Here is a 14,850-nt window from a genome sequence, read left to right as displayed (position 1 = left end):
CCACTCCAGGACACTCATTTGTTTTACTTTAGAGAGAGGGGGAGAGAGAGACATACAGACAGACATGCCAGAGCATTGTTCAGCCTAACACGCCACAGTGTGCCCTGCCTGTCTCCACCACTCCAGGACACTAGTTTTTTTTTTTCTTGAGAGAGAAAGAGAGGTAGGTAGGGAGGCAAGGAGAGAGAGAGAGAGAGAGAGAGAGAGAGAGATATTGAGAGGAAGACAGACACGCCAGAGCACTGTGCAGCTCTGCTTATGGTGATGCCAGGGATTGAAGCTGGGACCTGGGAGTCTCAGGCATGAAAGTCTTCTGTATAACCATTATGTTGTCTTCACAGCTCTGTCTTTAGTTTTCTACATGATTTGAATGGCATCACACTGGCATTTCTGAAATTGATTTATTTGGGGAAGGAGGAAGGAAGAGTGGAAGGGAGGAAGGAGCGAGAGAAAGACCACGTGTGGGAGCTAGAGAGGGCGAGCACATTTGCTCAGTTCTAGAGTATGGTGGTGACCAGATTCAGCCTAGGACATCCCTGCCTCAGATGCCAAAGCCTGGTGTGCTACCGCCTGTGTGTGCTCTCTCCTCAACCCACATTACAGGATTTGCTGTTTTCTTTATTTTTTCCCTCCAGGGTCATCACTGGGGTTTGGTGCCAGCGCTATGAACCCACTGCTCCTGGAGGCCATGCCCCCATTTTATTGTACAGGACAGAGAGAAGTTGAGAGGAGAGGGATAGAGAAGGAGAAAGAAGGACAGACACCTCAGACCTGCTTCACCGCTTGTGAAGCATCCCGCTTCAGGTGGGGAGCCAGGGGCTCAAACTCAGACCCAGGAGTGGGTCCCTGCCCTTCGTCTATGTGTGCTTAGCTGGGTGATCCACTGCCGGCCCCCACTGTTTTTTGTATTTCAACTTCAAACATGACAAAGTCTTGGATTTAGAACCTATAAGTAATTCATTTGGGAAGTGAAGAAGAAATAGAAGTCTCATTCCACACCCAGCCTTAAGTTGTTTGTGTGTGTGAGGAGAGTGAAGAGCAAGGCCAGGACATCTCTTTCTAGGCGTCATGGGAGCTGGAAGGCAGGGCCTGAGGCCTGCAAGGCCTGTGCTCTACCACTGAGCCACCTCACAGGGACACCCTCTGGCACAGCTACACGTCCCTCTGCATGGTGTGAGGACACACATTCATTACAGGGTGTTTGGTGGCTGCTTACAACTTGACTCTTTACAAATTCTCGGCAATAAAAAAGTGAATCTTCCCTGACTAATAAATGATTTTTCTTCTCTTTTTGGTCAAAGAGATTTTACAGCTGTTTCTTCCTTCACTTCTTTCCTTGTACTCAGTGAGAACCCACAGTGACTACAACTTGGATGGCTGAAACTCCAAGTTAACAAGTGGCCAGAGGAGCACTCCTGTCATGGCCTTACCTTTCCCACGGGCCATCGAACTGGAAACACATTCTAGTGAGCTCTTTTTTATCTTTTCATTTTTTCTCTTTGAGGATGACAAAATCAACTGACTCAAGGATCTTGGAGGGCAGAATGGCAAGACTTTCGGCTCATTTTATCTTACTTTCTTTTTTAATTATTTTTTATTACTATTATTTTCTTTTCCTCCAGGGTTATTTGTGGGCTCAGTGCCTGCACCATGAAGCCACCACTCCTGGACGCCATTTTTCCCCCTTTTGTTGCCCTTGTTGTTGTCACCTTGTTGTGGCTATTATTGCCATTCTTGGTGGTGTCCATTGTTCGATAGGACAGAGAGAAATGGAGCGAGGAGGGGAAGACAGAGAGGGGGAGAGAAACATAGACACCTACAGACCTGCTTCACCGCCTGTGAAGCGACTCCCCTACAGGTGGGGAGCCAGGGGCTCCAACAGGGATTCTTATGTTGGTCCTTCCGCTTTGCGCCACGTGCGTTTAACCCGCTGCGCAACCGCCCGACCCCCCTTATTGACTTTTTTCTCCCCCAAGCCCTAGTTAGACCGCACTGCACTTTAGGAAACATGATTCCTGGAGCCGCATATAGCTGTCTGCGAGCACACACAAGTTCCAAGATAACAAGCTCAAGCCAAATCTCAAGCTGAGAGTCCAGCACTTCGCTTACCGAAAGGATTGGCAGCGTTTTTGAGCATCCACTATCTGACGCCAGCAAGGCAGGCACACCTGGGCTGGTCAGGAGTGCGCCAGGGCTCTGGGGTGGAATTTCTGGCTCGGCACCAAGCCGGGGGTGTCAGCTCTGGGACAGGCACAGCACACATGGCCTAGTCTCTGCCCTGGGGTTTACCGCTGCAGGTCTAGGTAAGTGTGTGCCAAGTGCAGCCGTCAAGATCCTGAAGCCAGAGCAGGAGCTCAGTACCCCCAGCACCCCCACACCAAGGGGCAGAGGGAGAAGGCAGCTCAGTGCTGTGACACTTCACGGACAAGCCCTGCACGGCCAGTGAGAAGCTGAGAGAAGCAGTGCAGAGTCCCCAAGCTCCCTGCGGAGGGCAGCACCCAAAGCCCTGCGTGTGCCCAGCAGACTGAGGCACCTGCTGGGGAAATGAAAGTAAAAGGTGTTCAGGCTCAGGCCCAGCAGGAAGCTGGAGGAGGCAGGTCTCAGCCTTTCCCCAGCAGGCTCTGTGGACTAGCCCAGCATGTGGAGAGGGACTGAAAGGGAAGAGGTGGGCAACAGGAGGAGGGAGAAGGGGGGAGAGGGAGGGGGAGAGAGAGAGGGAGAAGCCTAAGGGACTGGGGAGGCTCCTGAGGGCAGAGCATGTGTGGTAGAGTCAGTGCTGTTTTCTACAGGGACAAATCCACTGCCCCAGCCAGGGAGTCTGCTGCAGGGACTGCCCTGCAGACAGCTGGGCGCCCAGAGCCGGCCTGGACCCAGACTTCTCTGCACTGCACCCCTCTGACCCTCAACCCCAGCTCTTCCCGCAGCTACCCTCAGCTGGAGCTCAGGTCTGCTCCTGTGACTCCCTCGGGGAAGAGTCCTCAGAATCTGTCACTTGGTCCTGGTCACTCCTTCCTTCCCTAGGTGCCATGTCCACAGCTCATTCCGGAGAGGGCAAAGGCAGCTGATCCAGCAGCCCAGACAAGGAAAGGTCCACTGGACCCTGGGCTCAGGGGCCTCAACGCCGAGTGTGAGAACCACCATGGCTGTGAGGCAGCAAGTCTGGAGGTCAGCTGGGGGCCTGGTGTAGCCAGAGAAACCCCCCCCCCCACAGCTGATTTCCGCAGGGCAAGAAAGCTGCCAGTCTGCAGAGTCCCTGCTGTGCCAGACCTGCAGCCTCCCAGGTAGGCACCAAGAGTCCCGACCTGTAGCTGGGAGAACCGCCTCTTTCTGGACACAGGTCCAAAGGAAGACGGGAAGCAGGTGCGGCCGAGTCCCCTCCTAGTGTGGCTCCCAGAAGGGAGGTGAGAAAGCAAAGTCAGGAAGCAGGCATGGAAGAACACAAATGAGTGACAAGCACGCTTCAGGGTGAATCACCAGGAACAGGCCAAAGTCCCTGGCGAGGGCGAGGGCTAGGACTCTTTTCTCCCCCTTAAGCAGGTGATGATCAGAGTTTAGAAAAATCCACACTGTATCCGCTCAGTCATGCCTGCATGTAGGGGGCTGAGCCACTTTTGGTGTGACAGTTAGCCGGCTATCTAATGTCCCCAGTGAGATGGGAAAACTGACCATCTTCAAGGGCAGGCGGTGGCGCACTGGGTCAAGCGCAGCATCACCGTGTGCGAGGATCCAGGCTGGAGCCCCAGCCCCCACATGCAGACAGGGCCTTTCAAAAGGCGTGAAGCAGGTCTGCGGGTGTCTGTCTTTCTCTGTCCTTCTCTCTCCATTTCTCTCTGTTCTGTCAAATAAAAACACAGTAGAAAGGAAAAAATGGCCACCAGGAGCTGTGGATTCATAGTGCTGGCACCAAGCCCAAAGGAGACCATGGTGGAGATGAGAGGGAGAGAGGGAGGGGGAGAGGGAGGGAGAGAAGTTGCTGTCTTCCTGAAGCCCAGGTGAGTGTGAGGATCCAAACAAACCAGGCTGTGGCTGGTCGTTGTAAGCTGATTACATACATGAGTTAACATACACGAAGCATTAGTGTACTACTCCCGGCAATGAATCCCCAGGCTTGCAGTGGGGAACGACGGTGAAGACTGCCAAACTCGCAGGTTGTAACCTTATAAGGCATAATTGGATTACATTGGGAGGAAAAACAGTATTTCTCCTTCTCCTGTTGGCCATTCCCTTATTTCCAAATGGGCTCGTGCATTCTCAAACCTCAGCTAGCTGCCCTTCTCCCTTCAGCCTTTCCAGATGAGTCTGTATTGCGAAAGTGAACCAGCCCACCCAGAGCCTCCTCTCTCGCGTGTCCATTCGGGGCGGGTGTGGGTTCCTGGCAGGACCCAGGTCGGTCGTGCTCCCTGTCGGGTCCTGGGGGTGGGGGTCCCTGGGGTCTGGGGTCGCGAGCAGGTCAGGTCAGGCGCCAAACCGGCAGGGGGCGCGGTCCTGGATCGGCCACATCTCTGGAGGCCCGGGCCCTGGCCCCTGGGTGCAGTGACCCCTGCGACTGGAGTTCCAGCCTGGATTCTGCACTCTGCGCTGCACAGGTCCTGAAGAGGGACCCGGGAGGCTGCACGCCCCACTCGGTCCGGGCTTGTCAGTCCGACATCTGGCCGCAGCCCCCCGCAGCACTTGCCGCGGCGACCCCCGGAGCTCACCGCCAAGTCCTCGGGGCTGGAGGGACCCGCAGCCGCCCCCACCCCACGGGCATCCGGGCAGCGCCGCGCACGCCCGAGCAGGAGAGGGAGCGCCCCGGCCAGGCCCCGCCCCTGCGCCTTTATAAGGCAGCGCCGCGGCCCAGCGCTCAGTGTTTCTCGGACACCAGCCCCGCCGCCAGGCCTTACCGCAACACGGGCCTTGCGGAGTCGCCGGCCCCCCGCAGCCACAGCCACAGCGAAGGGCTTTCCTGTCTCCACCTCCAGGCGGAACGCCTTCGCAACAGGTAGGTGACTGGGCAGGGCGGGCTCAGAGGGAACCTGGCCCGGGTCAGGGAGTCCCAGGGAAACCCCCACGCTGGAGGGTGTCCCCACGGGTCGCCCGTCCCGGTGCGGTGCGGTGCGGTGCGTGCATTTGGCTGCGCTCCCGAGACCCAACCCCCTGAAGCCGGCAGGCAAACTCGGAGCAGGGGCGCTGGGCACCCTGCAGCCTGGCGCCGGGCAAGGGCTTCCCCAGCAGGGCGGGCGGGCGGGCGGGCGGGCAGAAGGCAGGACAGCCGCCCGCCGCCATCCCGCAGCCTGCGCGGGGCCGCCTGGGCGCTGGGGCCTCCCGGGCTGCTGAGGCTGGACTCTGCTCTCTCCTGCCCAGGATCTGAGCGCGTCGTCGCCGTCGCCGGCATGAAGTTGGCTGCGGTCGTGCTGATGTACCTGGTCGCGCTCGCCTTCCTGGGCGCGGACACTGCGCGGCTGGACGTGGCGTCCGCGCTGAGCAAGAAGTGAGTGGCCGGCAGCCCTTTCCTGCCTCCCCGGGCCGGGGCTGCGGCAAGAGGAGGCGGGCTGTGCGGGGCCCAGGGCTGGGCGCTCACGGACCGTCTGCGCGTGTTTTCCAGGCAGGACGAGCGGGCGCTCGGTCGCGACAGGAGGGAACTTCGCGTGTCCAGCAGCCACCCCGCCGGGCCCGCGCAGACGCTCGTTCGGCCCCTGGACGGGAAGGGCGCCTCCGGGGGCCCCCAGGCCAGGTACCTCGCGGGACCGGCGCGGGTGGGCGGCGGGAGGCCCCTCTGCGCCCCGGGCAGTGCCAGGCTCCCGGCGGTTTCTCACGCGCCCTCGCTCCCGCCCGCAGCAGCCCGGACGCCGCCCGCATCCGAGCCAAGCGCTACCGGCAGAGCATGAACAACTTCCAGAGCCCGCGCAGCCTGGGCTGCCGCTTCGGGACGTGCACGGTGCAGAAGCTGGCGCACCAGCTGTACCGGCTCACCGACAAGGACAAGGTCGGCGAGGCCCCCCGCGACAAGATCAGCCCCCAGGGCTACGGCCGGAGGCGCCGGCGCTCCGCGCCCCAGACGGGCCCCGGCCGGCCTCTGCGGGCCCCGACCTCCCGGGCGCGCCGCGGCCTCCTCGCCCTCGTCGGGGCCTGAGCGGCGGACCGAGGTGCGCGCACGTCGCGGGGCCGGGGCCGGGGCCGGGGCGTCGCTCCGCAGCCGGCAGAGACCCGCGCCCGAGGTGCCGCAGCGGCGGGAGCCCTGGCCGTGCAGGGGCCCCTCCTTGCGGAGTCCGCGCGCCCCGCTGCCGCCTGGCCGCCGTCCCACGGCCGTGCATCCGAGACGGCGTGTGCGGGGGCCGAACGGGAACGCAGACGCGCCGCCGCGCCCCGCACGGGGTCTGAGCCACGGTGTGAGCGCCGCCGGCGGAGCTTCCCGGGGCCGCGGGCCCGCCAGCCTCGTGGATACTTGAACTCCGTCCTCAGTGCAATAGCGCAGCGCCTGCTGCCAGTGACTTTCCCTATTTAAGCGCCGCGGCCGGGGAGGCTGCGAATAGAGCTATTTTTCTACCTGATGTTCCTGTCGTGTCACGGGCATTTAAAGAGAAGCTGCATCGTCCCCGCGTCTGTGTGTCTGTGTGTCTGTCTGAGAGTGTCCGCAGGCCGGCTGCTGCGCGGGCAGAGGCGGCGGGCGGCTCGGTGCTGACCCCCCTCTGCTCGCCGCGGCCAGTGCGTCCCGAGGTCCGGGTGCGGGCGGGTGCGGGGCGCCCCGGGCCGAGTCGGGATCCGCTTCTGGCGTCGCCGCAGCACCGGGCGGGGCCGGGCGGGTCTCCCGGGCTTGTGCGCGGCCGCGCGGTCAGCGCCGCAGGACGTCCGGCCCTCCGGGCAGCCGCCGCCTCCAGGACGCCTCCCGGCCCGGGCCCGCGTCTCCACGGGCGGGGGCGCCTCCTGCCGGCCGGCGCGGCCGCTCGGTCTACGTGGGAGTCCGCACGCAGCTCGCCGAGGGGCGGCCGAGGGGCAGAGGCCGGGCCGGGCGCCCACCCCACCTGGCGGCGGCTCGGGGCCGGGCGGTGAGTCAGCGTTGGCGGGGCAGCTGCTGCCGGCAGGCGGCGGGCCGGACGGACTGACGGACGTGCAGCCGGAACCGTGCGCCTGCAGCCGCAGCTGAGTCCATTCTGGCGTCCTGCTCGCCTCGGTCCTCCTCCTCTTCCTCCTCCAGCGCCCTCTGCATAGTCTCTAGCCTCCTCTATTTCTTCCTTTCTTATTCTCCTGGTCCTTCCTTCCTCCCTCCCTTCCTTCCTTCCTTCCTTCCTTCCTTCCTTCCTTCCTTCCTTCCTTCCTTCCTTCCTTCCATGTCGTCTGAGAGCCTGACCTGAACTCTGGACGGGAGCTCAGCTCTCAGCCCCTCCGAGTGACCACAGGCCGGGGACCTGGGGACGGTTAGTGGCTGTGCAGTGATGCCCCGAGTCTGATGTTGCTGCCTCCTTTTTACTCACCCAATATCCTGAAGTCCTAGAATGGAGACCAAGTGCTTGTCCTTTCTAGAAAGTTTCCCTGACCTATTTCCACGTCAAATCATGGGCAGAGATGAGTTTTATAAAAAAAATTAATATACTTTTTGTATTGTGTTCCCCTTTTATTGCCCTTGTTTTTTTATTGTTGTTGTGATTATTGTTGTTGTTATTGAAGTCGTCATTGTTGGATAGGACAGAGAGAAATGGAGAGAGGAGGTGAAGACAGAGGGGGAGAGAAAGACAGACACCTGCAGACCAGCTTCACCGCCTGTGAAGGGACTCTAACCGGATTCTTATTCTGGTCTTTGCGCTTTGCGCCATAAGCGCTTAAGCCGCTGCATTACCGCCCCGCTCCCTTAGCGGAGATGATTTTTAAGATGTATGGTCTGAGAAGAAGCCTTCCTGGTGGAGAATGGAAAGAATTCTGGGCTGGGCGGCCTACGTTTTGCCTCAAGTGCAGTGGGAAGGCTGACTTCAGGTTTAGGAGACGTCTTCCAGAGCAGCCTGAATATACACTGGGATGTATCCTGATGCCCAGAGATAATGTGCTTCTGAGACAGTTTCATTTTAGGAGAAAGTAGACCTGAACGTGGAATTTCCTTAGGAGCAGACAAGACCATCCGTTTTAAGCACCTGCTTGTTGCCATGGTCATACAATGTATTGTCTCCATTCCTCCTCCCCTTCCTGCTCTCCACTACCCTCCTCTTCTTCTCTTTGTCTTCCTCAGTCTCTTTTTTCTTAAAATACAGAAAGAGTGAAAGACATCACAGCAGGAAAACTTTCCTCAGTGCAGCGTGTACGTGGGTGGGGGGGGCAGCAGGCTCCAACCTGGTCTGTCCTGGTGAGCTCTAGTTTGCCAGGTCCGTCCGCACTGACTTCAGCAGCTAAGTGAGCTCCGTCAGAACGGAGGAGGCTAAAGAGGCGGCAGATGTTGTCCTCAGAGACCTTTCAATAAATGCTCACTCAGAGGGGACTTGTGCCGGGCACTGCAGGAGGTAGCCGCACGTATGAACGAGAGTGAAAATCCAGCCACATGGAATTTCTGTGGCTGTGAATGGCTCAGGGTGGTCTGAAGGGCCCACAGAAAGTGTGGTGAGTAGCGAGCACTTCAGCATCGCAGACAGTGGCTTGGGAGTCAACACTTCTCCTTGACTCAAGGTTTGTCCCACAGCCACAGAGGCCTCGGGCCAAACCTCACCCTGGCAGAGCTTCAACCAGCAGGCACAGCTGCCGGCGGCAGGTTGGGCACAGCTCGGGGCTGTTCTTGCCCCTCGGGGCAGGCGTGCCCGCTCTCTGCCCAGGGATCTCATGACTCCCTTCAGGGGAGCCCAAGGCAAGTGGAAGGGCCGGTGGAGCGCTGAGATGAAAGAGGCAGCTGTTCAGCTGGACTTCTTGCCGACTGAAAGCCCCGTGACTGGAGGCATTTCAGCAGAGACAGAGACCCTCGTACAGCCAGTCTGAACTGACTGCAGGTCGCCCTCAGGTCTGGGGCCTTTCTCTGTACGCCATCCAACCTACCTTCTGAGCTTCTCTTTTTCTTTCTTTCCCCCATTGGGTGTTGAAGCCTGTCAGGACAAGGACTCCCTCCTGAGTGCAAGAACACATCTTTTATCCACAGTGATGAGTCCTGCAGTCAGCTGTGAGCTGATTCAAGCTGTCCTCACAGCTGAGGAGTGGTCATGGCTTTTATCTTCAGCTACTCTGTTGGCTTTGGGGATGGTGTCACCCACTTGTCATCAAACACAAGGGGCCAGGCCGTCTCTTGAAAAAGCCAACACCTTGGCTGAACACAAGCTAGGGGTGGAGGGTGTGATGGGAACTGTTCTTTTTTTAGTGCCTGCGTTTATCAGACACTCTGCTAGCCACTTTATACACCTTATGGAACTTAGTTCTTACAGAAGCCCAGCAACTATCTGCTTGCAGATAAGGAGGCTGCATCTCAGACATGATCAGATCTTACACCTTATGGAACCTAGTTCTTATAGAAGCCCAGCAACTATCTGCTTGCAGATAGGCTGAATCTCAGAGACTCCCGTAAAGTAACTTAGCCAAGGTCACACAGTGAATTCTGAGTGTGGGAGACAGGTTTGCACGCTAATGGCCCAGGTTATTTTGATGCCATGAAGACATAAAGGGTAGAGTGGGATAACTTGAACAGTTGCGTTCTCAAGCCACCTGTCCCCAGATGTCCTCTGCTCCGGGAATGGCTTGGGTGGTGACTTAGACTGTGGTTCTGAGAAGTCTGTGTGCGGCCTTGCAGGAAGGAATGGAAGCAGAAGCGCTCCTGCAGTGTGCTTGGTGAACGCAAAGTAAACTACTGAAGGGAGGTGTCACATTCCTGGTCCTGGTTTGAGCAGGAATCATAAATCAGGAACAGCCCCCCACCCTCAGCAAAGCCACTGACCTTTCTGGTTCTGGTTGCCAAACAGAGTCAGAGAACCCAGGGAAGCCTCCTGAGCTATTCCCGGCCCAAACAGCCCCACACGTAGGTCTGGAGTGTCTGGAAGAAGACCTGTGTCTACAGAGCTGCCAACAGAGTGCCACCCGGGGGGTGGGACCTTTTGTCTCTGGCAACTGCTGACCCAGGCAGCTTCGCAGAGGGTGTTGTGAGCTGACTCTGAGAGACGTAGGAGTGCTGCCCCTCCTTTCCTAGCGAGAGAGACAGACAGAGACAGAGAGAGACAGACTGACTCTGACTTGTTACCTTGGGTCATGAAGGGTTCTGTCAACGCTGTTTGGAGGCTCCATCTGCACTGTCTGGGAGAAGGGTGAGGCCAGGCAGCTCTGCCTGGTGGTCCCGCTGGCCTTCCAGAGCTAGTTTGGAACATTCTGGAGAAACAATAGAATGACCGTGTCCACACAAGCAGCTGGATTTAGTAGGTTGCTCTACATTAATCCAAGAGCAAGCAAGTGGTTCTGAGATGTTTTGTGACGTTTCTTTTCTCTGACAAATATTTATTGCTATTTATTTATTCATGAGAGCGAGCAAGCAAGAGAGTGACAGAGAGAGAACATAAAAATAAACAGATAAAAACTTAAAACTAGCAAGTATATTGCTGTTATCTTCTGCTTTTCTCACAGCAAGTTATTATCAAGGACTGGGCAGTGGCACACCTCCTTGAGCACGCGTTACCTGTCATAAGACCCTGGGTTCAAGCCCCTAGTGCCACCTGCGGAGAATCGTCACCAGCAGTGAAGCAGGGCTAAAAGTCTGTTTCTGGGGGTGGAGCGCAAGGACTGGCGTAAGGATCCAGGTTCGAGCCCCGGCTCCCCACCTGCAGAGGAGTCGCTTCACAAGTGGTGATGTTGCAGAACAGCTCTGAGAGTTACAGCTCCAGACCGAAACAGATCTGAAGGCGAGTCTGAGGCCGTGACCCGCGGAGGGCGAGCAGATACTTTAACACCCGCTCATCTCCTGGCTGACTCCAGCCACACTAGACCCCCAGAGGGATTGGGAAAGCCGCTTATATAGCCCTCAAGCTGGGAGCATGCACTGATTGGTTACAAGGTGCGCGCTGATTGGTTACCAGGTGCACCAATCAGGTGTGCTCAAGGGGAATGTGCGAAGGGTTTGGTCACATTGTGAGTCATCATATTAGACGAAGCATGAGGTGGATTGATTACGTTCCACACCCAATACGGGCTGTAGATGCAAGAGAATACAAAGTGATACATACAATTCTGCTGGCTACATTCTATGAATAGAAATGATTTAACCAGATTTGGTTACATTTCTTGTCCCCTAGGTTTGCTGAATTCAGGGATAGCAGACACACTTGTCTATTGTGCAATTGGGGAACATTTTCTTTCAGTGAGGGAGGTCTGCAGGTGTCTGTCTTTCCCCTTCTTTGCCTCCCCCTCCTCTCTCCATTTCTTTGTCCTATCCAACAACAACATCAATAACAACAATAATAACCAGAACAATGATAAAACACTCACTGGTAACTTGGTTGTTCCAAAGTAGTTCCAGTCTCGACTTGTTGCAGTCAGGTGATCTTTGCTATTCCTTATTCATTATTGAAGTTTCACAACTGGGTAAGCTGGAGCCTGGCAGAGTTGTGGTCTCTGGATGCTCTGCTGATTTGGTGGGTTCCCAAAGTAGTTCTTGTGAGTGGGGCTGTAGTGCAGCGGGTTAAGCACATGAGGCGAAAAGCACAAGGACCAGCAGAGTCTCCCGGTTCGAGCCCCCGGCTCCCCACCTGCACGGGAGTTGCTTCACAAGCGGTGAAGCAGGTCTGCAGGTGTCTTTCTCTCCCTGTCTTTCCCTCCTCTCTCCATTTCTCTCTGTCCTATCCAACAACAACGACATCATCATCATCAACAACTACTACAATAAAAACAAAACAAAACCAACCAACCAAACAAACAACGGCAACCAAAGGAGCTCTAGTCCTGTCTTGTTGTGGCCTTTTCTTGTCTCTTAAGGAGGGATTCTGGTGTTGCCGCCAATTATCCTCTGATGTAAGAACCTGCAGAAAACGCCCCCATCCCATGGCGCTGAATGAGGGTTTCCTGAGGCAATGTATCCATAGAGGTTGTCACCTGACTGGAAGGCTTCTGTGCACAGACGACACTCCAGTCTGTGAGAGGGACGCCCAGACCTCCTCTCCCAGTTTGCATTCTCTGCACAGTGTCTGGCATCTCACACACCCATCCCCCTCCACATCCTTGCCAACTTCTCATGGGTCTGCTTTTCTGATATCTGCCACTCTGGTGAGTATGACGTGACGTGGCAGGGTCTGGCGGTGGCACAACTGGTTGAATACACAAGGATCTGGGATCAAGCACCCTCTCCCCTCCTGTGGGGGAGATGCTCCATGAGTCGGTGAAGTAGGTCTGCTGCAGGTTCTGTTTCTATCCCCCTCTCTATCTGCCACCCCAACTCATCCTTCTTGATTTCTCTTCCCTATCAAACAGAGATTTAAAAAAAAAAGTTGGCTACTGGAGTGGTGGATTCACAGTCTGACACTCAGCCCTAGCAGTAATTTTTGTGGCAATAAAAAATAATGTGGTTTCCCCAGATCCCTGCCCCACTAGGGAAAGAGAGAGGCAGGCTGGGAGTATGGATCCACCTGTCAGACCCATGTTCAGCGGGGAAGCAATGACAGAAGCCAGACCTTCCACCTTCTGCATCCCACAATGACCCTGGGTCCATGCTCCCAGAGGGATAGAGAATAGGGAAGCTATCAGGGGAAGGGGTGGAATCCGGAGTTCTGGTGGTGGGAATTATGTAGAGTTGTACCCCTCTTATCCTATAGTTTCCATCAGTGTTTCCATTTATAAATAAAAATTATAGAAAAGTAAAATAAAAAAATAAAGTTTTATTATACTGATAAGCCTAGTAGTAATAAAAATGACCAATTAAAAATAGTTAAATTCTGCCTTTTCAGTTGATATTAGACTTTAAGAGACCCTTAAGGGAAATGTTTAGATTGCCTGTATATAAATTATCTTTTTTTTTTTAATTTTTTTATATTTATTTTATTTATTTATTCCCTTTTGTTGCCCTTGTTGTTTTATTGTTGTAGTTATTCTTGTTGTTGTCGTTGTTGGATAGGACAGAGAGAAATGGAGAGAGGAGGGGAAGACAGAGAGGAGGAGAGAAAGACAGACACCTGCAGACCTGCTTCACCGCCTGTGAAGCGACTCCCCTGCAGGTGGGGAGCCGGGGTTCGAACCGGGACCCTTATGCCGGTCCTTGTGCTTTGCGCCACCTGCGCTTAACCCGCTGCGCTACAGCCCGACTCCCTATATAAATTATCTTATGAACATTTTACTTACTTATTTCTGAGAGAGAACAAAGCATCATTCTGGCATACGGGACACCAAGAGTTGAACTGGTGACCTCATGCTTGAGAGTCTAGACTTTATGCATTGTGCTATCTCCTGTGTTACTAGCTGTAGACCCTTCAAAGACCACCTTTGTCCTGCCTTCAAGGTCCCTCCTGTGAAATGTGTCAAAGAAATATTCTAGGGTGGCAGATGTTTGTTCCCCTATATTTATATAACCAAATGTCACTTGTTTACTCTCTTTCTCTGATTTTGCCTCCAGGGTTATTGCTGGGGCTCAGTGCCTGCAGTATGAACCCCTGCTCCTGGCAGGCATTTTCCCCATTTTGTTGCCCTTGTCCTTGTTGACATTGCTGTTCTTGTGAGATAGGACAGAGAGAAATGGAGAGAGGAGGGGAGGACAGACAGGGGGAGAGAAAGACAGACACCTGCAGACCTGCTTCACTTCTTGTGAAGCAACCACCCTGCAAGTGGGGAGCCAGGGGCTTAAACTGGGATCCTTATGCTGGTCCTTGCACTTTGTGTCATGTGCGCTTAACCCACTGCGCTACTGCCAGCTCCCTCACTTGTTTATTTTTTAAAACATTTTTAAAAAATTTATGCTTGATAGTTACTCACAAGATTGTAAAGTTATAGGGTCTAGTTCCATACTGTGCCCGTCACCAGCGTTCTGTGTCCCACCCTCCCAGTGATAACCAGCATACTTCTCACAAAGTTTTCAAACTGTCATTTCATGGCAAACATTTTGTGATGTCACTTCATACCCAGTCCATAGTCAGATCTGCCCATCTTAAAAATGCCTTTTGGGACTGGCAAACTAGCTCACCTGGAGAGTGTGTCTGGACGGCCCTGTAGCAGCTCAGGTATGAGCCTGGCCCTGGCTGCACTGGGGGAAGCTTTGATGCGGTGGTGTCCTTCCTTCCCTCTGTCTCTCTCTTTCTCTTGATATCTGAAAAAGGCAGTCCAGAGTGGTGAAGTCCCAGTGATTGGGGAGGAAAAAGCATGTTACAATGGTTTATTTTAAAAAGCAAGATTGTGACTTATTTATTAGCATTATTTCAATTTAGGACATCCCGCTTTCCTGCTGTTTTCATGCCACGGACTTGCTGAAGAAGACAATGCTTAATAACTGCCGCCTAGAACCGTTCCTATTGGTCATCTTGAGCTGCCCAGGACCTGGAGCAGCACTTTGATTCCCTGCAATGCATGTGCCAGAGTGGTGGTTCTCTCTCTGTCTCTCTCTGTCTCTCTCTCTCTCATGTTAATACATAAAAAAATCTTTTGCAAAAACAACAAAAGCCCAAACTCGTTTCTCTCCCTCATCCTGCCTGTGTAGATTCAGCAGGACCCACAGCCTCCACTGGGTGGGGATGGGTCAAAGTTGCAGACTTTCTGCCACACAGCCTAGAGGGTCTTGAATGTTGACCTCTGTGCACTTCTTAGCTGCGCTTTTCCCACTTGACCTTTCCCCTAGTAAATCAGAGGCAGTGTCTCAAGGAGGAGAATCAAGATTGGTACCACCCGAACGCAGAGAGAAAGAAAAAGAATAGAACAGTCAATGTTAGCTTTCTGGCTTTGAAAATAGCCTCT

At 55.0% G+C, this 14,850-nt stretch overlaps 1 protein-coding gene across 1 annotated transcript in view; it reads left to right on the top strand.

Annotated features, from left to right (window-relative positions):
• The window catches only part of LOC132533923 (pro-adrenomedullin-like), a 68,866-nt gene extending 62,292 nt beyond the window's left edge, over window positions 1–6,574 (top strand). The window contains exons 2-5 of the mRNA XM_060177183.1: window positions 5,344–5,470; window positions 5,585–5,713; window positions 5,818–6,228; window positions 6,293–6,574. Of these exons, the coding sequence (XP_060033166.1) occupies window positions 5,373–5,470; window positions 5,585–5,713; window positions 5,818–6,112 (522 nt within the window). The 5' untranslated portion in view covers window positions 5,344–5,372 and the 3' untranslated portion in view covers window positions 6,113–6,228; window positions 6,293–6,574. The remainder of the gene's footprint in view (window positions 1–5,343; window positions 5,471–5,584; window positions 5,714–5,817; window positions 6,229–6,292) is intronic.
• The last annotated feature ends 8,276 nt before the right edge of the window (window positions 6,575–14,850 follow it).

The sequence above is a fragment of the Erinaceus europaeus genome, chromosome 17 (assembly GCF_950295315.1).
Source record: "Erinaceus europaeus chromosome 17, mEriEur2.1, whole genome shotgun sequence".
Lineage (NCBI taxonomy): Eukaryota > Metazoa > Chordata > Mammalia > Eulipotyphla > Erinaceidae > Erinaceus > Erinaceus europaeus.
This window is presented reverse-complemented; position numbering and strand designations above follow the sequence as displayed.